Source organism: Budorcas taxicolor, chromosome 20 (assembly GCF_023091745.1).
Source record: "Budorcas taxicolor isolate Tak-1 chromosome 20, Takin1.1, whole genome shotgun sequence".
In the NCBI taxonomy this organism is placed as follows: domain Eukaryota; kingdom Metazoa; phylum Chordata; class Mammalia; order Artiodactyla; family Bovidae; genus Budorcas; species Budorcas taxicolor.
In genome coordinates, this window is record NC_068929.1 from 61,573,751 (window position 1) to 61,596,945 (window position 23,195).

Genomic DNA, 23,195 nt, shown 5'->3' on the forward strand with positions numbered 1-23,195 from the left:
AAAGTTCTGGGCAACTATAGTTGCATGTTGCAACAAAAAAAATGTATTTTTAAAGTTCGCCAATCGTCTACATTTCCTGAAGTACTGTTTCTTTGAAAGCTTGACTTCTCTGATGCTGTGATCCTTCTAAACCTGCATGACAGTCTGAGAGTAGAGTCTAATATGGCCTTGGGACAGAAAGCAACTTAAATGCACACTTTTAAGTTTTTATCAATGGGGTGGTTAAGACCACAATTTTTGCACACACTCTAACAATATCATACACAGGAACAAGAAAAAAATATGAGATGTAATTGAGCTACCCAGAAGCCCAGATCAAGTTCACTAAGACTAGAACATTCTCAAAAATGCAGAGATCATGAGTATCACTAAACTCAACAGAGGAGATCTGCCAGCGGTTTGATGGACACAGACACCAACTGCCTTGTACAACTGAAGTGTTTGAAGTTGTGCTTTTAAACATGTTCAAGAATGAACTGGTAGGCATTTCCTCTTGTAAGCTGCATGAAAATCATGTAACATAAAATGAAGCATCCAAGCCAACAGGAAGTCATTATTTTCATTTGGTTTCCAGGTACCTTCTTATTCATATTCGAGGCACCATTGCATTTCACAGTGAAAGACAAAGCCTCTCCAACACATTCACACACATCTAGAGTAAAATTCAATTCAAACACCCTAATGAGTTAAGTATCTACCAAAATGTGAATATTACTGATGAGGTAATGGGAGGGATACTCGTGTAACAGTCTGCATAGTCTTCTGTGTCCTCTTTTTTCTCAACCGAAAATTTTGATTTTTAAATAAAAGCAAAACTTACATTTTCACAAAAGTTCTGTCCCTGGGGGCGGGGCGGGGGGAGGGAGAAGAGATTAGATAGCTTATCAACTATATTGCATTAAACCACATAAAGATTATAATTATTATAGAATAAAGCTCAGTACTTCAAGGGTAACACCATCTCCACAAATACTGAGCCGATCCAGGTGCTGCTGATAGTCTGAAAGAGTGAGGTGTCCACACACCACAGGGATTCGGGCCCTGATGCAGACAAGGCTCTACTGGGCTGCCCGAGCCGACCCCTGCCTCTCAGGCACCACCCTAGCCTGTGACTGACTAGGCAAGGCCACCATTCGTGGCCAGAATGCTGCCTCCCCTGGGCATCCCAAACTCAACCAAGGGTGCAGCTCGGCCATGCTTCTGCAGTCAGTGTTAAGCATGTTCTTGTACTGAAAACTTACTCATGAAAACCGGAGACCCTCTGCTGCTAACTCATCCCCCCCAACAGATGCGGGACAGGAACCTGGCAATGGAAGCACTCTCCAGAAACTCATTAACTGGCCTTGGCTTCCGCTAAAAACGCACACGGGTCTAAGCTTGACTCTGACTAGACGATGGTGAATCTGTGGAACTGCAGATGAAGGAACAGCCCCTGATCCCAGGGGCTTTCCTGCTGACCACCCACCCCCATACCAGGCTCCCGAGCCAGGGTGTCCGAAACCACAGGCGCCTGGCACGTCTTGGCAGAGCAACAGAGTCCTGGGGCCGCTGCTTCCTCCTGCAACCCCGTCTCCAGCCTTTAAGCAGCTCGCTTTTGGACCCAGTTGATTCTTCTATTAGACACTCAGCTTACAAGAGCTTTAATTAACATGTGGATTCAAACCATTGCTGGGTGAGACTAGCAGAGGATGCTGGGCTGTTGGCAGGCTCTGCCCGACTTCTACCGCGTAAACCAATTGCATAGATGTAGAGAAAGGGCACCGCAGACGCCGTGACCACCAGAACAAAAGTTACCACCTTTTTAAAAAAAAAAATTGAAAGCCAGTTTACTATGAGAGCGCGCTTTGGACACTTTTCTGTCCAGGATGCGACTCCTCTGATATAAAAGTATCTGTTTTATGGAGGAGGTGTAGTTTGCACCTTTTAACAGGTGTGCTCTGAAGGCCCCCACGGGAACGTACTGTGTCACAGATGAGGGGTTAAAAATCGCGGTTACTTATGATTTGCCAAAGCTAGTCCCCAGAACATTCCAGTCTGGTGAGGCTAAACGGGCCCAGGTGTCCTCAGAGGTCGGGCTCAGGGACCTGCAGGCCCAAGGCCCCAGCGAGGGGCTGCCTGCGCCCCTCAGCCACGTGGCCAGGCAGGCTAAGCGCAGCTCACAGGCTGGTCTCCTCGCACACTCGGACGGGGATGTTGTAGTGCCGGTCGTCCTCGGCGATCAGGGTCACCACCGGCCAGTCCCGGGGGGGGTCGGTGGGGTAGACCGTGACGAACTCCTCAGTGCCATACTTGGAGAGCCGATACACCTGGATGGTGTGGCGCACAGCATAAGCCAGGAGGAACATCTCGACCTGCAGGGAGAACAAAGGCTGAAGGATGCGGCTGGTCCGAGCCCGTCTTCCTCCTGCAGCCTAGCCCCAGTCCTGCCGCTTGTGTGGGTCCTGCCGTTATGTCTGGGTCATTATAATCAAACACATCATCAAGAAGGGGTCATATGTCTCATAAGGGACTTGTGGTTTGAATACATTAAGAACATCTCAACTTGACAATAAAAAAAGAGCCAAAACCAGTCTAAAAACTGCCCAAAGGACTTGAATAGATTTTTCTCCGAAGATGACATGCGAATACCACTAAGTACATACAAAGTCATCGGGGGAACGCAAATCAAACCCACAATGAGATGCCACTTCCCACCCACTCGAACGGCTACAATCAAATGGACAGATGATCACGGGGAAAGACTGCCTCACAGGCACCAGGTTTTCTTTCTCTCAGGGGAATGAAACTGTTTCGGAACTTGGCACAGGTAAAGGTCACACTAGGCTGCAAATGCACGGAAAGTGAGTGAACTGCACACTTTAAAATGGTTACTTTGGTGTTATATGAACTTAACCTCGATTTTTTTAAAAAGTGTGGTAAGGACGTAAACAAATGGAACTCTGAAACATTGCTGGTGGGGATATAAAAGAGTGCAGCTGCTTTTAAAAAGTTTGGCAGTTCCTCAAAGTTTTAAACAAAGAATTGCCAGGTAGCCCAGCAGTTCCACTCCTAGATTAACATATACCCAGGAGAATTAAAAACATATGTCCTGCAAAAAACTTGTACATGATGTTCACATCAGGATTATCCACAATCACCAAAAAGTGGAAACAACTGAAGTGGATGTATAAAATGTGATACATCCATACAATGGAATACTATTTGTCAATAAAAAGGACTGCGCTATTGATACATGCTGCAATACTGATGGATCTGGAAGACATTAGGCTCAAAGAAGCCAGTCATAAAAGACCACATATTATAAAATTCCATTTACACGAAATGCTCAGGATAGACAAGTCTGTAAAAACAGAAGGTAAGTTAGTGGTTGCCTAGGGCTGGAGAAAGGGGAATGAGGGTATGAGGTTTCCTTTAGGAGTGATAAGACAGTCTAAAATTAGACTCTGCGATGGCTGCAAAGCTCTATAAACATACTAAAATCCACTGAGTTACACACTTCAAAGGAGTAAACTGGTATGTACATCATATTTCAACAAAACTGCTATTTAAACATGTTACAGCAGACTTGTGGGGACTCAGAAAGGACTAACAGAAGCCTAATACACAAACTATGCTCTACCAGGCTTGTCAGTGCAAGCTATCTGCAGCGGTTCAAGACACCTAAGTAACTTACCTTTTGAGTACAAACAACTTTTTAAAAACAGTTTATCTTCGACCCTGGCTGACTTAGCAGTGACCGCCATCTTTGCTCTTTCCTCTGTAACCAGTAAAAGGCAAGCTCCAAGTCAGCCCTGCATGCAGGAAAGCAGCACTCTGAATGGAAAGCCTCAATGCTTCTCAGTTCAGCTCAGTTCAGTCGCTCAGTCGTGTCCAACTCTGCGACCCAGTGACCACAGTGTGCCAGGCCTCCCTGTCCATCACCAACTCCTAGAGTTTACCCAAACTCATGTCCATTGAGTCGGTGATGCCATCCAGCCATCTCATCTTGTCGTCCCCTTTTCCTCCTGCCCTCAATCTTTCCAAGCATCAGGGTCTTTTCCAATGAGTCAGCTCTTCGCAAGAGGTGGCCAAAGTATTGGAGTTTCAGCTTCAACGGCAGTCCTTGCAATGAACACCCAGGACTGATCTCCTTTAGGATGGACTGGTTGGATCTCCTTGCAGTCCAAGGGACTCTCAAGAGTCTTCTCCAACAAAACAGTTCAAAAGATCAATTCTTCGGCACTCAGCTTTTTTTATAGTCCAACTCTCACATCCATACATGACCATTGGAAAAACCACAGCCTTGACGAGATGGACCTTCGTTGGCAAAGTAATGTCTCTGCTTTTTAATATGCTATCTAGGTTGATCATAACTTTCCTTCCAAGGAGTAATCATCTTTTAATTTCATGGCTGCAATCACCATCTGTAGTGATTATGGAGCCCCCAAAAATAAAGTCAGCCACTGTTTCCACATCTATTTGCCATGAAGTGATGGGACCAGATGCCATGATCTTAGTTTTCTGAATGTTGAGTTTTAAGCCAACTTTTTCACTCTCCTCTTTCACTTTCATCAAGAGGCTCTTTAGTTCTTCACTTTCTGCCATAAGGGTGGTGTCATCTGCATATCTGAGGTTATTGATATTTCTCCGGGCAATCTTGATTCCAGCTTGTGCTTCTTCCAGCCCAGCATTTCTCATAATGTACTCTGCATATAAGTTAAATAAGCAGGCTGACAATATACAGCCTTGACGTACTCCTTTTCCTATTTGGAACCAGTCTGTTGTTCCATGTCCAGTTTTAACTGTTGCTTCCTGACCTCCGTACCGGTTTCTCAAGAGGCAGGTCAGGTGGTCTGATATTCCCATCTCTTTCAGAATGTTCCACAGTTTATTTTGATCCACACAAAGGCTTTGGCATAGTCAATAAAGCAGAAATAGACGTTTTTCTGGAACTCTCTTGCTTTTTTGATGATCCAGCGGATGTTGGCAATTTGATCTCTGGTTCTTCTGCCTTTTCTAAAACCACCTTGAACATCTGGAAGTTCACGGTTCACATATTGCTGAAGCCTGGCTTGGAGAATTTTGAGCATTACTTTACTAGCGTGTGAGATGAGTACAACTGTGCAGTAGTTTGAGCATTCTTTGGCATTGCCTTTCTTTGGGATTGGAATGAAAACTGACCTTTTCCAGTTCTGTGGCCACTGCTGAGTTTTCCAAATTTGCTGGTATATTGAGTGCAGCACTTTCACAGCATCATCTTTTAGGATCTGAAATAGCTCAACTAGAATTCCATCACCTCCACTAGCTTTGTTCGTAGTGATGCTTCCTAAGGCCCACTTGACTTCACATTCCAGGATGTCTGGCTCTAGGTGAGTGATCACACCATCATGATTATCTGGATCATGAAGACCTTTTTTGTACAGTCCTTCTGTGTATTCATGCCACCTCCTCTTAATATCGTCTGCCTCTGTTAGATCCATACCATTTCTTGTCCTTTATTGAGCCCATCTTTGCATGAAAAGTTCCCTTGGTATCTCTAATTTTCTTGAAGAGATCTCTAGTCTTTCCCATTCTATTGTTTCCCTCTATTTCTTTGCATTAATCGCTGAGGAAGGCTTTTTATCTCTCCTTGCTATTCTTTGGAACTCTGCATTCAAATGGGTATATCTTTCCTTTATTCCTTTGCTTTTCACTTCTCTTCTTTTCACAGCTATTTGTAAGGCCTCCTCAGACAGCCATTTTGGTTTTTTTGCATTTCTTTTTCTTGGGGATGGTCTTGATCCGTCTCCTGTACAGTGTCACCAACCATGCTTCTCAAGTGGTTGGCTATATGACTAAAGAAGGACTTAGGCTGTTCAGAGCAATGTAATGACCCAACAAAAAAAGAGAGCAGAGTGTGGTGGGTCAATGGGTGACCCACAGGACAGCGCCACTCTGGGTCTCTGGATGAAACTCCAAACTTAGCCTATCTGTTGAAGATCCAAGAGCAGGCTGGCTCTCCTGGCCAAAGTGACTCCACTTCTATTTTTAAAGGATGTTACCTAATACAGCGACAGCAGCCAAGATTAATCAAGACCCTTCAGAGGACTCCTTCCCGGGGCTTGGTTTCTTTCTGGAGCCAAAGGTTCTGGTCCCATCCACCACACAACAGGAGAAAGCCCAGGCTGAGACAACCATGGGGGGTATAAAACAGGTTCACCCTCGAGGGCTGGGAGGTGGAGGGAGGTTCAAAGGGGAAGGGACATATATATATACCCTCGGCTGATTCATGTTGATGCACGGCAGAAACCAATGCAGTATTCCAAAGCAATTATCCTCCAATTAAAAATAAATAAATAAATAAAAAATAGACTCACAATTCTTCAGCATGCCTGACTTGAGTGTGGGAAGAATGACGTGATCTGCTTCTAACAAACAGAACCTAGTGTAAGTGCCAGTGAGTGACTTCCAAGATTAGACCACAGAAGGCACTTGAGCGTCCTGGCTGTCTTCTTGGACCACCTTCTGAGAGAAGCCAGCTGCCATGTCAGGAGGACATTTGAGCAGCCCTATGGAAAGCCCCACATAGCGAGGCACTGAGCCTTCCCACTGACCCCCAGTGAGGGACTGAGCCCTCCCATCAACAGCCAGGTGAGTGTGCACCAGGGTGCAAGTGGACCCTCCAGCCGCAGTTGAGCCCTCCGGAGACTGCAGCCCTGGCCAAGACTCAACGCAACCTCCTGCGACCCTGAGCCAGAACCACACAATGGCACGGCTCCCGAGCTCTGGACCCACAAAAACTGAAGCAGTGGTTGAAGGCTGATGCTGTTGCTCTGGGCTAACGAACTCCCAAAGGCACGACTCACCTGTTCCAGGCCGCCAGTGTGCCCCACCTGGTTCAGATGGTTCCGCAGCAGCTGCCCAGGGTCACTCGACGTATCCCGAGCAAAGAGAAGCACAGAGAAAAACGGCACTTCCTCTCCCTTCTCTTTATCATCATAGAGTTCGATGGCTCTGTTCAGCATTAGGAACTTTACAGCTTCATAGAGGCTGTACTCCTCTTCTTCATTTGTGAACAGTTCATCACAAGCCATCTGCCTTGCTTCCGCAGTTCTCAGTTCAGCCAGGCTTGCCCACTATAATAAGAAAATTACGTAATAATTAAATTGTTGTTCTGAAAGTCCCTGGTAAAACCCCACACTATGAGCACAAAATTATTTTCAGAATAGGTAGGCGACCACAGGTCATGTACCAACGCTCAGCATTCAATTTTCCAGCACTTGAGCAACAACTGTACCACACGCTTTCCTTATTCAGCTCTTCCCCTGGTAATCTGAAACAAAAGTATACTGCACTAAGGACAAGCTCTAGGATCACGGAATGGAAATTTCAACTCTCGTATCTTCCCAGGCAAAGAAACGGAACAGGTCAATAAACAAATATTTGAAGGAGAGCGAACATGCTTTTGAGAGACCTGATGTGATGATGCCCTGGAGCATAGCTGAAATCACCCCTCTCCTTGAAGGGGCTTATGGCAGCCGATACCACCCAGAAACACCAAGCCAACCTTAGAACATGAAGACAGGCAAGGAAGACTGTGACATCTCCTGAATACCTGTTTACTAAACTTACCCTTCTAACCTCTTATTAAAAGTTTACTTGAGTTTCAGATGAGTAAATCTACTCAGGAAATTCGTACTGACTTCTGATTAAAAACAAAGGACAGAATCAGGTATTCAAGGAGAAGGGGGCAGCACAGGATGAGATGGTTAGATAGTATCACCAACTCAATGAACAGGAATCTGAGCAAACTCTGGGAGGTAGTGAAGGACAGGGAAGCCTAGAGAGCTGCAGTCCATGGGGTCACAAGGAGTCAGATACAACGTAGCAACTGAACAACAACAATCAGGTATTCAGCTAACAAATGCTAACTCCTTAGGTGAAGAAGAAAACCCTACAAATATATGTTGTTATAAGTCAAGAATCTCCTTGGGAATAAGAGATGCCAGCACAAAACTAATCCTTGTGTATAATCAGTAACTACTGCTCCTCTGCAAAACCATTAAATTTTTTAATTCAAGAGTACATTTTAATGGTGATAACTGTGCCACAGGACTCCGAAAGCTACAACATCTCATATTTTCCAGGCGTAGACCAGGCTGGCAGGTGAGAGCACAGCTCTGGAGTCAGAGTCAGGATGGAACAAGGGCCTCACCACCGAGCAGCTGCTGGCCCCTGCAGGGCCTTAGTCTCGTCACCTGTAAAGTGGGCACAACCACAACCATGACGCCCTTCTGGTGTGAGAATTATGTAATACAAAGAACTTTAGTGCACACCCTGGTACCTACGAGGTGTCAGCAGTGCTGGCTCAGATTATTAAGGAATAATTTTAATGGAATAATTATAAATTGTAATCACTTTAAAATTCCCCCAAATCAAGATCAGTTACAGCAGACTAGGTATGTCTTTACTAGATGTATAAAGTGACTTCTCAAGAACTGAAAAATTTGAGTTAAAATGGACGGTCACTAGTGGCTATGCTGAAGCCTTCCTGTTCACTCTCCCAAGCTCCACCCGCTGCTAACCCAGGGCCTGCCTGGGGCCGTGTGGGGCTCCAGCCCTTCTAATCCTGTGTTTTGCTTCAACAGGCAACACGAACAGACCCCCTCTGTCCTTCTCTTGCTCCCACGTCTTTATCACTAGTCCTTCTTCAACAGTATTATTTTCCAGCACACATTTCTCATTTTTATAAATAAAAACTAGGCTCCAGGAAGTCAGGGTCCTCCACTCATTCAACGAAGTATTTCCCAAATTCCTGCTGTGTGTCAGGCCCAGTGCCCAGCACTGGCTGTAAAGGAATGAACAGGACGGTCTCCTCGTCTGTAAAGTGAGGACGACCACAGTGACAACACCCTGCTGAACACTTATCACGTGACAATTACATAATAGAAATCAGGGTACAGCCTGGCACATATGAAGTATATGAAGTCTCTCGTGAGGCTGCAAGTCTCATGGGGGCAGCAGGCCATAGTTAAGAGGCTGACGACTGGGGTGTGTGCTAGGAAGTCTTGAAAGACGATGCCTGACACCGCCTTACAGCCCTCCCTACTCCACCCACTAAGCCCGGAACAACTAACAGGCCCTCTGTCCGGGATTCCTGGAGAGGAGAGCATCCAGGCTGTTCAGAGGCCAGCAACCGAGAGGTCCATGTGGGCTGACATGCAAGCAGGATACCCCACCCATGTAAGACAGCAGAGAGCCATGGAGAGGGAGGGTTTAACGACCAAATCACTGGGGCTCAGCTGACCAAGTGCCTTCTCACAGTTCTGCTTCAGAGAAACCCTGAGGATCATTTTCAAAAGACAAGTTACTAAATCTACTGCCCTGGACAATCGTTGTAAAAGAAAACATGCCTAATAAATATGGACAGAATCTTAAAACATGAACATAATTGGGAAGAATTTAATAAATGAGCATTCATATCACTGATGATACTGTATGAGATACGGACCAAATGACATCCCTGAAACTTGTCAGCATAACTTAGAAGACTACAATTGTAAGGTTTGCTTTAAACAAAATTAAACATTTCACGTAACATGTCATCTCCTCTGAGAATGTATGATGTTAATACCGCTTCATTTTACCAAACACCTCAGAGGAAGAGTTTGTGTTTGTTTAGAATTACTTTGCGTAAAATCCAGCCAAGAGCAAGTGGTAACCCACCATTGTTGCTTAGTCGCTCAGGCATGTCTGATTCATGGCAACCCCATGGACTGTAGCCCGCCAGGCTCCTCCATCCATGCGGTTCTCCAGGCAAGAAAACTGGAGTGGGCTGCTATTTCCTTCTCCAGGGGAATCTTCCCGACCCAGGGATCGAACTCACATCTCCTGCATTGGCGGGCGGATTCTTTACCGCTGAGCCACCTGGGCAGCCTGTAACCCACTAAGTGTGGACTAAGAAGTGGTGTGCTGAGGCAATTGGGAGTCAGAGCTCTGTACTTATCAAAGAAAACAATATGTTCCAAACCTTCTTCCTCAGTAAAGCGAGGGACTCCTTAATTTTATCCACCAGGTCCTGGCTCTTCCCCTCAAATTTCAGTCCCAGCTTCCACTGCTTGATCCAGCTGTATTTGCTTATGAGCTTTTCTGGTAACTAGAGTTATCAAGAAGCAGAAGAGAGAAAAAAGGTTAAGGTTCCAAACACTCCATCACATGAGCCAAGCTGTAAGAAACAATGTAACCTAGAAGACCGATCTTTGCTGCCTTTGTTTCCAGAATTAATTTCTGCACATCTGTCTGGGTTTGGGTCGGGGGACCTAAATCTAGAAGTCAGGAGGTCAGAAACAGCCACCCTGCGGAGGGCTGTGAGAGTGACAAGGCGGTTCTGGTTGCGGCCCAAAGGCACGGTCTACCTTGCTGGGCTCCCGCCACAGCCACAAACACTCCCGAGCTCTATGTAAGGGTGTGTGAAGGCAGTGTCCACACAGGTCTTGGCATAAACCACCTGGGTTCCAGCTGGGCTCACTGGCCCCCACCCTGCCACTCCCTGATGCCTGACTCAGGAAGGCACTTTGGGTCTAATGAGATGGTCCGGAAACAGCAAAAACCTGCTCCTTTCCTGGCTAGGAAAACAAAACCTAATTTCCAATTTTTACACTATCATCATATTTTTAAGATTAAAAAGAAACAAGATGGTATCCAGTTTAAGTACCTAATCAGTGTAAGTAAGATAAAAAACTACAACTGAGAATAAGAAGCAAGGGTTAAAGGAGCCAGGCTGGCCTGGCTCATCAAAGAAAGGACACCATCACTTGGCCTTTTTTCCTGGAGTGTCTGTTATTTTGTTTTCCCCTCATCATCAGTAGAATCTGGAGTCTGAAAGGCAAGCTGGGACAAAACTCAATCGATGTCAGCACAGGAACCCAGACTCTCCCAGGAGTCTAGGGTGTGTCAGGAGAAGTCCATGTTATTGGGCTGGGCACAGGCATGTCACCTCAGTGCTATAAAATGCAGAAAGGAAAAACAGTTCACTTCCAAGTCAAAAGATCTTAGAGAATGATGAATTCTTCCCTGGAACCGGAGCTTAACAATCATAAATACAGTTTTAAATGAGGCCGTATGTTCTGTTCTCCTGAATCTAAGACACTGAAGACCCTTCGTGAACGGTAACTCAGTTTTACCTTCTCTATCTACAGCAATCATGAGAAACTAAGGTGGTTTCATCTCTCCAAAGAGACAAAACCACAACAGGGACTGAACTCCTCTTCAGCTAGTTACCACAGTGAGGCCATCTACACTTACTCGTTCGTGGGGGGTGGGGGGTTGCATTCTCACTTATCACGATGACAAACGACCCCCCTTCCCACCCAACAGGAGCCCAGCGCTGCACCCACACTGTCCTGCGTTTCAGCAACATGTGGGCGGTTCTCCTGCAAACCTTCTGTTAGGTCCTCTGGTTTGTCACCAGAACCTAAAATGCCCTCAAGTGGCAACATGTTGAAATCCCAACTGAGCACAAAGAAGCGCAACGAGCAGAAAGTACTGGCTGCGCAGATGCGAGCTGGCAGACGGGGCGGGGGGAAGCCTGGGAGAGCACGTGAGCATCACGGGTCGGGACCCAAAGAGCAGGCACAGCACTCAAGTACTCAAGAGACCCCAAAGACCTAACTCCACAGAGGACCCAAACAGAAGTCCATTCCCTCGCTCCTTCCATGCATGGACCAAACTGTCACTAGAGTAATTCTCCAGGGTTGTATACTTCTGGGAGATATGGAGATCCTGGAAAAAGCCCCAAAATTGAGGTGTGAAAAGAAACCATGAGCAAAGAATAATGGGACTTGAAATCCTTTACTCAGATTTTTTTTTTAAAAAGAAAGAGTATAACTTTAAATGCTTTCGTGGGTCATGAGACACACATCACACATACAAGGCTATTCTTTTACACCGCACACTCAGAGACTGGACTTCTCTTAGATTAAAGGAGATTTAAGGAAGAAACAAAATTAAAAACAGAAAACAATGATGGGACATGCTTAACAAAGTAGGCAATCAGCTTTGGTATAATTTCATTTGTGACTGAAATATTTTTTAAAAGCCTATTTTCTCTAGCAAATGTCCATAATCCTTGAAATCAGTACTATGACTAAAGGGACAGCATATAATGAAAACGTGTCCTTCCCCAAACTCATGAGCTTTGATACAGTCTATCGTACTCTAAGCAAACACTGTCACAGGTCCCACCCATTCAGAGACATTCTGAAACTTAACCGAGCCCCTGTCCCGAAGGACACCACCTCTTGAGGGACCCAGGTGCTGCCCAAGTTTAAGAAGAGCCAGAGCAAGCCACATCCAAGGTCAGGGTCAGATGATCTGACTACAGTCAACACTACAGAGACCGGGGTCTGGACAGAGGCAGACACAGCACACAGGGAGCCCAGACCTGAAGACAGGCGGTGCGGAGTGGCCAGACTGTGAGATGGGCCATGACAGCAAGGCCAGAGCAGCTGAGCAGTGCAGGAAGCATGGCCTGGCCCTCCTCCACCGACCTCACACCAAGGGAGGGTCTCAGTCCTGCGCTTCCTGTCGCCCCGTCATGTCCTGAAACCAAGTGTGTTCCAAGAGCGAGGGACGATGCCAAGGGCTGTGGACAGCCTCTCCCCAGATGTGAACGCAAGCAGATACTGCCAGCTACAGAGCATGGGGCTTCTCTGGGCTCACCGCACTGATCTCCTGATGAGATAAATGCATGCTGAGGTCAAGGGATGTTTAGCACAGCAGGTGGCCTGCAGGCTGGGGCTGAGGCTGGCTCTAGGTCTACAGATTCACGTACAAGCTTGGGTGTCCCAGGACCTGTCTGACTCGCAGTGCTAAGGAGGGGTGTCGGGGTGGTCGTGGTCTCCTCAGCAATTCAGAGATTCAAGCATCAGGGGAAACTGAGACTGACTTGCTGCCAGATGGTTATTGTGCATCTAACAGCAAGTCCACCCCATGTTAAACTCAGATCATTTATACCAAGTTCTAACAGCAAGCATGGTTTAATTCATATGATCGGATATAAATTATTCTAATTTAGTGGGAAGATGGACAGGAAATACTCAGAGACTTTCATAGCCAAACTCCTGTAAGAGTTTCGTGTTTGGTAGACAGTTTGGTATCAGCTGATCTGCTTGTCTTAGGCACGTGTGTTAACACATATTGAGATGTGTCCTTACTACAGTTTCGCGGTGCTATCTGGTGATGGAGAGACCCCACTTCCAGGGGAGGTGGTCCAGGCACCCCCTCCACGGGTGCACACCGCCAGTCTCTGTGGGTCTCTCCACCCATGTGCGCTCACACTTTGTTCCACCTTGACTTGTTCTGGTCACGCCACACCACTCTCTTGCTCACTCAGCAAGACCCCTATCAGGGCGGACTTCCTGAGGAAGGACCAAGTGGAGCGGCTGGGATGAGAACAGGGATGGGATGGCGGCCACAGGCGAGAGCACACGACAGCTGGGAGGGGTGAGAGACTAGTCTGGGCAAGGGCAGCACCCAGTCTACACACCCCTCCTGCGCTGGGCAAGGGTAGCAACCCAGTCTATGCACCCCTCCTGCGCTGGGCAAGGGCAGAAACCCAGTCTATGCACCCCTCCTGCACTGGGCAAGGGCAGAAACCCAGTCTACATGCCCCTCCTGCGCTGGGCAAGGGCAGAAACCCAGTCTATGCGCCCCTCCTGCACTGGGCAAGGGAAGAAATCCAGTCTACGCGCCCCTCCTGTGCTGGGCAAGAGCAGCACCCAGTCTACGTGCCCCTCCTGCGCTGGGCAAGGGCAGCACCCAGTCTACGCGCCCCTACTGTGCTGGGCAAGGGCAGCACCCAGTCTACGTGCCCCTCCTGTGCTGGCACCTCGAATAAGAAGCATGAGGTGCACATGCCACCTGCTCCAGACACATCACAAAACAGACCCTCCCAAGAAAAGGCTCAAATCAAGGCAAGATGCTGGGGGCCAAAAAGTTAACACAGGGACAAGTCTTCTACCTGCAGGAGAGCAAGAATAGTTTCATAGACTTTCATATGACACCCCTGGCAGGTATGATGAACTTTTTTCTGACGCAGGCCTCCTGGCATTCAGTAAAGGTTAGATGACAAAAATAATACCACTGTGACTAACTAATTAGATTATGCTCCCAAGAGAAAAACTCTACTGGTTGGCTGATACATACAGAAAAGGGAAGAAATTAGAATGCTTGAGAATTTCCATATGACTCAAATTCAGCCAGGAAAACCACCTTACAGCCCCATAACTCACACACAACATGTTCTCATAGCCATCAGAAACCAAGCACAGTCCACCGAGGCTGTTTCCAGTATGACAGATGACCCTACCCAGGTGGATCCTGTCAGTAAAACAAAAGGGAGACCGTGCTTTACTTTTATGGGGAGTATTGTATATGCTTAACTATGTGGACCAGAGTTACTTGGAAAGTAACTTGCACCAGAGTTTCTTGGAGAGTAAAAGAATTCTAATTCATTACATCAATTAAATTCATCAATCTAAGCAGCTTCTTAAAAGTAAAAAGTTCAAAGGAAAAGAGCCTACACTTGAGAAGCACTTTGTGTCACAAGCTGTAATTTAAGCTACGGTTAGCAAACAGAAGTTAAGCAAAACCAAGTGAGGTCGCTCGTGTCTGCTTCCCCAGCAGCGGCTCAGATCCACAGGCAGGCTGACCAACATTTCCAAAATATTTCAGTACTAATACTTAGCATAACCTGCAAAGCTAAAAATAGCCTACTGTATCCATTTTTTTTTGCTTCTTTATTGAAAAAAGAAATAAGCTAATACTGAGAAATCTGCTTGAGATGATGCATCTCTGATTAGAAGAATCTTTCACAGATGTCATCTAGACAGCTTACACAAGGGTGCCGCTTTCATACCGCTTTATAGAGTGGGTAATCACCGGGCAGACAGGTGGTATCCTCCACCTTCTGGGCCTGGCTGTGCTCGGAGGCTATGTGACACCCCGACCACCTAACAGATCTGCAATTAGCTGAGCTGCCAGCCAGTATCCTCTACAAGTCTCTATTCCAGGCAAATACCCCAGCTCCTTCAACTGTTCCCAGAAGGAGACAGATTGCCTCGGGCACACGCCCTTCTGTCCCAAGGGAACAGGCACAGAGCTGCCCGTAGTCCCTAAAATGGGATTCGACCAGCCCAGTTCAAGACAGGTTGTCACTGCCTGTGTTTAGAAGCATTTGGTGTTTTTTAAACTTTTTATTTTGTATTGGCGTATACCCAATTAACAATGAATGCTGTGCGTTTCAGGTGAACAGTGAAGGGACTCAGCCATGCATATACATGTATCCATTCTCCCCTAGACTCCCTTCCCATTCAGGCTGCCACATAACAATGAGCAGAGTTCCCTGTGCTGAAGAGTGGGTCCTTGCTGGTTTATCCATTTTAAATATAGCAGTGTGTCCATGTCCACCCCAAATTCCCTACCTATCCCTTTCATTATAAAACAGGGTTCCTCATCACTGAGGCCATCAACACACCTGTGGGCTGCTACTGGGCCTGTGATCCACTAAAATCCTGACTTTTTTCCTCTAAGTTGCTGGGGAGGCACATCTCCCAGAGCTGACACTTTGGGTTTTGGTTTGGGGGGTTAAGACAAGCCCAAGATTTCCCATTTTCTTCCAATTAACGTTATAGTGTGAGCTCCGCTCAATCATGACTGCTCACCAAGCTCTTGAGGAATGGTCTATCATCTAACCTATCGTGACCTCAGCTGATGTCCATCATGGATACACGACACAGGGATAACGTGACTTCTTGGGGTGTCACTGTCAGGCTGCAGATTCAAAACAACTAACGAGGGCCAGGCATGGGACAGAGCCCCCAACCCTCACCTCCCCAGGAAGCCTCCCCCAGTTGACAGCAACCATCTCAGCCGGTGCCTGTCACGTACCAAGCCTATGACCCTCCTAACACTCTCCAGACGGTGCTAATTCCCTGAATTGGAGACGGAAGCCCAGAAACGTGCCTTTGGAAACCCCAGCAGGTTCTCAGAGAGTACAATACAAAGCCCACTTGGTGGAGACTCCGACTCGGAAGTCAAACTGCCCTCAGTGCTTTGGGCAAGCCCTAAACAAACCCCTGCTCTCTAGTTCAGCTGAGGCGCTAAATAAATTTTATCATCTTACTCCTCCGGGAAATAATCATTTTTGGTTGCTCTACTATGCAAAGTCATCCCAGCCACAGAAAGCTGCAGAGACCTGCACGCTGACATCACACTGCAGGCAAGTACCAGCACACAGCGAGGGGCAGACAAGGGAAGTCTTTGCTGCAGAAACGATGGGAAGCAGTGCAGACTCAAACCTGCGGCAGCAGCGTACCAGCGTGAGCTCCGGGTCCTGCAGCCAGGAGGGCAGCGCCGCTGGCTGACTCATGGCCTGGAACAGTGTGGCCCTCAGTGCACAGTAGTTATCTCCACGGACTCGCCTGATGGAGGTGAATTTCTGAGACACCTCCTCGTAGCCCTGAGCAAAAAGCATCAAAAAATTCAAATGGTCGTTACTGACTTCGGAGAGCGGGGAGAATTTTATTCATGTGGAAGAAATATGCCCCCCACGCCCCCTACCCTGATCAGAGGAAGAATGGCTAAGTCTTTCCTGCAGGATATTTTAATTCCCTTTTTATTCATCAAAATAAATTAACAAACGTTAGTATCATACAAAATATCAGCATATGCAGCAGACACAACATACTAGAACATATAGAATGGGACACTAAGTATTATTAAAATGCTAGTTACCCCCAAAGTTGAAGTCGTATGTCCCTGTCTAAGCAACTGCTGTAACACTCACTTATTAATAACCAGTAATCTGAAGGCTTTGGTCTGTGTTTAAGTTGACCCTAAACTCTTTAATGGGGAGACAGGAAAGAAAAGAGATGCACCCAGCTTATGTGCCCAATTCCCCAGTCGTGTCTGACTCTTTGCAACCCTATGGACTATAGCCCAACAGGCTCCTCTATCCATGGGATTTTCCAGACAAGAACACAGGAGTGGGTTGCCACTTCCTACGCAAGGGGAATCTTCCTGGCCCAAGGCTCGAACCCTCATCTTTTGTATCTCCCCGTGTTGACAGGTGGATTCTCTACCTGGCTTATGTCTCCATATTAAAGATAACACCCTGTACCCCACATTTCCATGAAATACATAAAGATTATATGTATCGTCTTGGAGGTGCCTGGATCAATTCTGTTTTTTAAAAAGTGGATTGAATTGTCACTATTATTCAGCCTGGAAGTGAAACAAGGAAATGAAAATTCTCGGTGACATGCTCAGTCACTCAAACACAGCCATCCAAACGGACCGTTTTGAGCACACTCCCCTTAAAAGGACACCATGAAATACCACGGAGCTGGTCCAGGCACCTGGCTGACTGAGTTCTCCGCTGGACGCTGCTCAGGCCTCAGCATCAACTTTCAGGCTTTCCCATCTCACTCCCCCTTGACCACGTGGATCTGTCGCTTGCCCTGCTCTTCCTCAACAGCCACTTAAAACCATGTTTCCCCCTCAACACACACGTACGCAAAGGAAGAAGTGGCACCGTCCTGGGGTGGGGACCCCGTAGACAGTCATCCTGTGTCCAAGCACTGGACCCTGTCGTAAGTTGTTTTCAAGATTCAAGTCACAGGATGATGTTTGAAGTGGATATGAAAGTATTTCTTTCCAATAATAAAATTCTGAGAGCTGCATTTCTGTTCAGCGGCCCAACTACTGCAATAGAAGGCCCATCAGGGAGACTCATGCCTACTAAATGCACCTCTTCCCTATGGTGAACCCCCAGCTGTCCCAAATACTAGCTCAACAGCAACTGCACCTTTCCAAATGCATAAATCACTCATGGGATCGTGCAGTACACTGTAGTCCATAGTCAGTGAAAAAATCCAGAGAAGCGGGCCCCAGCAGTCCAAACCTGTGGTGTACAAGGGTCAACTGCAGGAGCAATCTCCACCTATGGAGGAATGCTGGGTTCAGGATCCATCTGATGGGGAACCAAGAGTGGGGCTGCCTGACTACTGTGCAGCGGGAGTGGTGATCCAGCCAGGCCACAGCCCCAGCGAGGCCGCATCATGGGAATCCCCACATCCCACAGCCTTGGAAGGACTACCTTCGGGTCACCCAGTTATGCAAAGGGACTGAGAGGGGGCAGCTCCTGGAGTGTCCTAAATAAAGGCAGGAGCTCCAGGTCCCATTGCTAAGGGAGTACGGGAGAGTCCAGGCCCCAAGGACTGGAGGATGTGAAGATAAATCCAGGTGGGGACAGCAGACGTAGGTCACCCAAGGCTGTGACCTCATCAGGCCAGAAGGACATTACAGCCAAATGCCCCCAAGGGGCTAACCCGTGGCTGGCGTAGCTCAGAACAGCACACAGTCATTTATGTGTTTTTCAAAGAAATCAAGTTGCTGACTAACTGATAATGATTCTGTATTAATACTGAGACGGCCCTTATCTTTGCAGTCTGTTTCCTCATCTCTAAAATTAGAGCCCCAATAGTAACACAGTCTAATGGCAGTTGTCATAACTATAACATCTAAACATAACGGCAACCCACTCCAGTACTCTTGCCTAGACAATGCCAGGGACAGGGGAGCCTGGTGGGCTGCTGTTCATGGGGTCGCACAGAATCGGACATGACTGAAGCGACTTAGCATGCATGCATGCATGGGAGAAGGAAATGGCAACCCACTCCAGTATTCTTGCCTGGAGAATCCCAGGGACAGAGAATCCTGGTGGGCTGCCGTCTATGGGGTCGCACAGAGTCGGACACGACTGAAGCGACTTAGCAGCATACAAAAGGACATATTAAATAATTACCTATGGTAGACTACTGGAAAAACTCAAAGTGCATGCATCCAGGCATCATACCTTTTTCATACATGTTGCTTTTTGCGTATTTCCCCTCCATTCTTTTTTGCAGTAGTCCATGATATCCATTTCAGGAGCTACGCTTAATCTAGGTTCTGTGAAAGGATCCAGAAAAAAAGGGGTGGGGTGGGGGAGGGGGAATAAGGAGACAAAGTATGATCAGAATAACAGCACGGCTTCGCCTGAGAATTCCTTTCTCACTCACTGCAGTCCTTCCCACATCTAGAATCCCAAGACTGCTGACCACCCAGTGCAGACCGCCACCACCTCGCTCCCAGATGACCACAGAGGTCTCCCGCTGAGCCTCCCTGTCACCAGACCCTAGCAGCCATCCCCCACACAGCAGCCAGAGCAGTGCATTCAAAACCTAGGTGAGATGCTACCCATCACAGCTGGGCTCCAAGGCCACCCGCCACACCTAGGGGTCCACTCCCTTCCTCCCTACCAGAGGGCCCCCTGCCCTGGCCCCCCACTGCCTCCCGGGTCTCAGCTCCTCTCACTACACACACCAACAGCTCCTGCCCTACCTGTGAGGTACCTGCTCCTCAAACTCTGCAGGTCTCTGCTTACCTCTGACACTGACACCCAGTGTCAAAACATCTCACACACCCACATTCTCTCTCTCTCACACACACACACACTTTCATTCTGTTCCCCTTACATGGTTCTGCTTTTCTTCTTGGCAGTGATCTACACCTGACATATTTCTTTCTCTGTACCCCGCCTCTCTCATCCCTACACATTCACACGTGCACACACACACACTCACACACACTTTCACTCTGTTCCCCTTACATGGTTCTGCTTTTCTTCTTGGCACTGATCAACACCTAACATATTTCTTTTTCTGTACGCTGCCTCTCCCATCCCTACACACAGACACACACATACACATAAAACACACATACACACACACACACACACACACACATAGACACACACAGCAAAACATGAGCTCCCTGAGGGCAGGGGCTTGGTCTGTTTCCCAGCTGTGCCCTCAGCACCGGCAACCACACTGACCTAGGTATCCTCGAATAATGTTCATTCAAACATGCAGTAGTCTAAGCCATGAGACCATATAGCTAGTGATTTGTAATTTTTTCACATCCATTATACAAAGAGATAACACTTCTATTACAGATGTATATTTAATAATCTTTATTTTGTTATATCCTGTTTTGATCCCAAAGGGCTATAAACTGTTGATAATCAGCCAAAAACTAACGGAGCTCTCAATGTGAGCTGAAACACAGGCCTGTTTGATTCTAATAACACATACCCCCCCAAATTAAAGACACAACTGATGATCAGACAGATGTTACAGTAAAAAATAAAATGGCCTTCAGACTTTCCTTGATTAACACATGAGGCCTGGGGTTGGATTTTGTGGCCTAGGCATATGCACGCACATGTGTGGGTCTTTGTATGTTTTAGGAAGAAAGAGAGCTAAATTCCCAGGCATATCTTGACTTCCTTTTTAAAATATTGAAGAAGTAAATGTTAGCAAAGAAATCAGGATATAAACACAGAAGTACCTCATGGCATATTTACTCAAGAGGAAGTTGTACATAAAATATAGATGGTATAGTCAACTCAATCCAACAAACACTGTGTCTAATATGTGCCAAGCACTGAGCTAGGAGCAGGGGGATATGAAGATGATAAAGGCCCAGGTTTGGTCCTGAACGGGTTTAGAGACTACTTAAGAAGAAAGGACCACAGGCCCTGACCGTGCAAGATGTGATGGATGTGGGATGACGGATGGAGGAGCACAAGAAGAGCCCCTAAGCCCTTCCTGCACTTTAATAAGTAAAACAATTTTTTAAGACATAAAATGTCAGAATTGCCTATTTTTAAAATCTCATTGATAAATCCTTTCATAAGGAAAATAAACCTTCTATACAAAAGGGAAAATGACACACACACAGGTAACAGATACATTTATCTGTGCTTAAGTCAGGACGGGCTTAAAGGTGAACCCGTCCTGGAGCCTAATCCACAGAGACCACAAATACCACAGCTGCACAGCCAACCCTCAAATAAAGAGCAGCCACTGTTTAAAGTCAAAAACACCTTGTGAGTGTCTATTAGTGGAAGGAAGAGTTCCCTTCAATCACTTTCCGACTCACCTCCTCAGAAAGCCCGAGGAGCCACACGTGTCCAGAGGTGAGGACGTCCACTAGGACACGTCCTGGCACGAGCAGAGCAGCTGCTAGCTCGCGAAGGGCCCAGGGAGAAAGCCCAGCCCTGGCGCTCTCCTCACCCGCGGTGCTCTTTCCTGTGGGTAGGACACCCGGGCCCTCCACAGGCCGGCAGGGCCCCATCGCAGGATCGAGTGGAGGGGGCAGGAGGCTGGCTGGGCTCAGAGGCCAGGCCACAGGCCGCAGTCCTCTGATGAATCAGAGGTCTGCGTGAGGCAGTGAGGGTGGGAAAATGGGCGCCTGAGCAGCTGCCAGCATCCGAAGTGCGCCCCAGCCCCCACCCCAAGCAGCTTACAGTCTAAGTCAGCGCCTGCTCTGGTCATCCGCATGCTACACAGGCTGCTTACTGCCCCGGGAATGCACATTTCTAATGGCCAAATAAACTCCACCGAAAACAAACTCAAAAAACACAAAGGGGAAGCTGAAAATCAACATTGGTCACCAGAAGCTGAAATAACCAAGAGGTTTTGTTCCTTAACCACCATATGGTGACCAGGACAAGGATTCAGACCCTTGGAGGATGGGAAGTTAAAACTGAACCCCTCCAGAACGCTGGGACTCTCAATCAAGAGGCTAGGGCAAGAATTGAAAACTTTTTCTCTAATGGGTCAGAGTGTAAATAACGTAGGCTTTCAGGCTATAAGGTTTCTGTTACAACTACTCAACTTACTATGCACGAAAATCACCACGTGCAATGTGTAAACTAAGGAGTTCCAATAAAACTTTATTTACAAAACCAGGTGGCATCTCAACTTTGGCCAGGGAGCTAGTGTTTGCTGACCCCTGGACTAGGTGGGGTCAGCTTCCCAGGTGGCGCAAGTGGTAAAGAACCCGACTGCCAATGCAGGAGATGTTAAGAGACATGGGTTCAATCCCTGGGTAGGGAAGATCCCCTGGAGAAGGAAATGGCAACCTGTTCCTTGCCTGGAGAATCCCATGGACAGAGGAGTCTGGTGGGCTACAGTCTATGGGGTCTCAAAGAATAGGACGTGACTCAGGCGACTTTGCACGCACGGACTAGGTGACTAACAGAGAGCATGAGAAAACTTTCTGCCTTGACCTGGGCTCTCACTTGGGGAGAAAGGACCTAAGATCTCATAACCACAGGCCAGCTCTCACACAGGGACAGGGTGTGACTTCACACCAACTGCAAGACCCTGGGAACACAAACCCAGAAATTCACCTGACGTGGCCCAACGCAGGTGACTCCCGAGCACATGGCAGAAACAAGGCCAAACTCCCTCACACTCAAGACAGGCTGCACAATCTCTCCACAGACACACAATAGCTGAATGTAGAACCAAACTCGGAAGAAACAAGAAGTAAGCAAAAACAGCAACTGGCATAAGTAGACCTGCCAGGATTCTCAGCTAATGGAGTTACCAGGTCCAGAAGGGAATGTGTAAAATGCTGAAAGGAATAAAAGAAGAAACAAAAACTTGAGCAAAGAGCAATACACTCTCAAAAAAGACCAAGCAAATTGGGAAGGAAAACAGATCTTCTCCAAAAGAGAAAGAGAATACCTTTCTAAAGGAACTAACCAGAATGCAACAGAGGCTGAAAGTCAGAAAATACGTGAAAAGGGTGTGTGACTCAGGGCCCTGGATAACTGAATGGGAGCTAGCAAACACCTGGTTTGGAGCTCTGAAAGCGGTAAACAGAATAGGAAAAAGGCAGTATTTAGAGAGATAATGGCTGAGAATTCTGAACTGATGAAAACGAAGCATCTTCAGATTTTAAAAGGTAAAAACGATCCCTAACAAAGTACTAAAAAAAAAAATCCATACTTAAGAGACCCTGAGGAGAAACTGTAGGACACCAAAGACAGAGAGAAGATAGGGAAAGACAGACTGCCAAGAGCCCGACTGACTGCAGTGTTCTCAACTACGAGAGAAACGACAACAGAGTGGAATGAAATCTTCAAGGAAAATTAGAGAAAACATATTCACCTGGGGTTATTCAAGAAACAGTGAAATCAAGAGATTTTCACACAAAACGGGGCTGCTCACCAGAGGCCCATCCACAGGATATTACATCAGGAAGGGCAACGAAGCCAGAAGGACTGAGATGCAGGGTGTGAGGGGATCCGTGTTGCCTCAGACCAGAGCTGGAAGCAACAA

At 47.1% G+C, this 23,195-nt stretch overlaps 1 protein-coding gene across 1 annotated transcript in view; it reads right to left on the reverse strand.

Moving 5' to 3' along the window:
- Window positions 1–992: 992 nt before the first annotated feature.
- Window positions 993–23,195, reverse strand: part of OTULIN (OTU deubiquitinase with linear linkage specificity) — a 32,425-nt gene continuing 10,222 nt past the window's right edge. The window contains exons 3-7 of the mRNA XM_052659120.1: window positions 18,875–18,969; window positions 16,334–16,477; window positions 9,989–10,114; window positions 6,825–7,094; window positions 993–2,351 (exon numbers count right to left, since the gene is read on the reverse strand). Of these exons, the coding sequence (XP_052515080.1) occupies window positions 2,157–2,351; window positions 6,825–7,094; window positions 9,989–10,114; window positions 16,334–16,477; window positions 18,875–18,969 (830 nt within the window). The 3' untranslated portion in view covers window positions 993–2,156. The remainder of the gene's footprint in view (window positions 2,352–6,824; window positions 7,095–9,988; window positions 10,115–16,333; window positions 16,478–18,874; window positions 18,970–23,195) is intronic.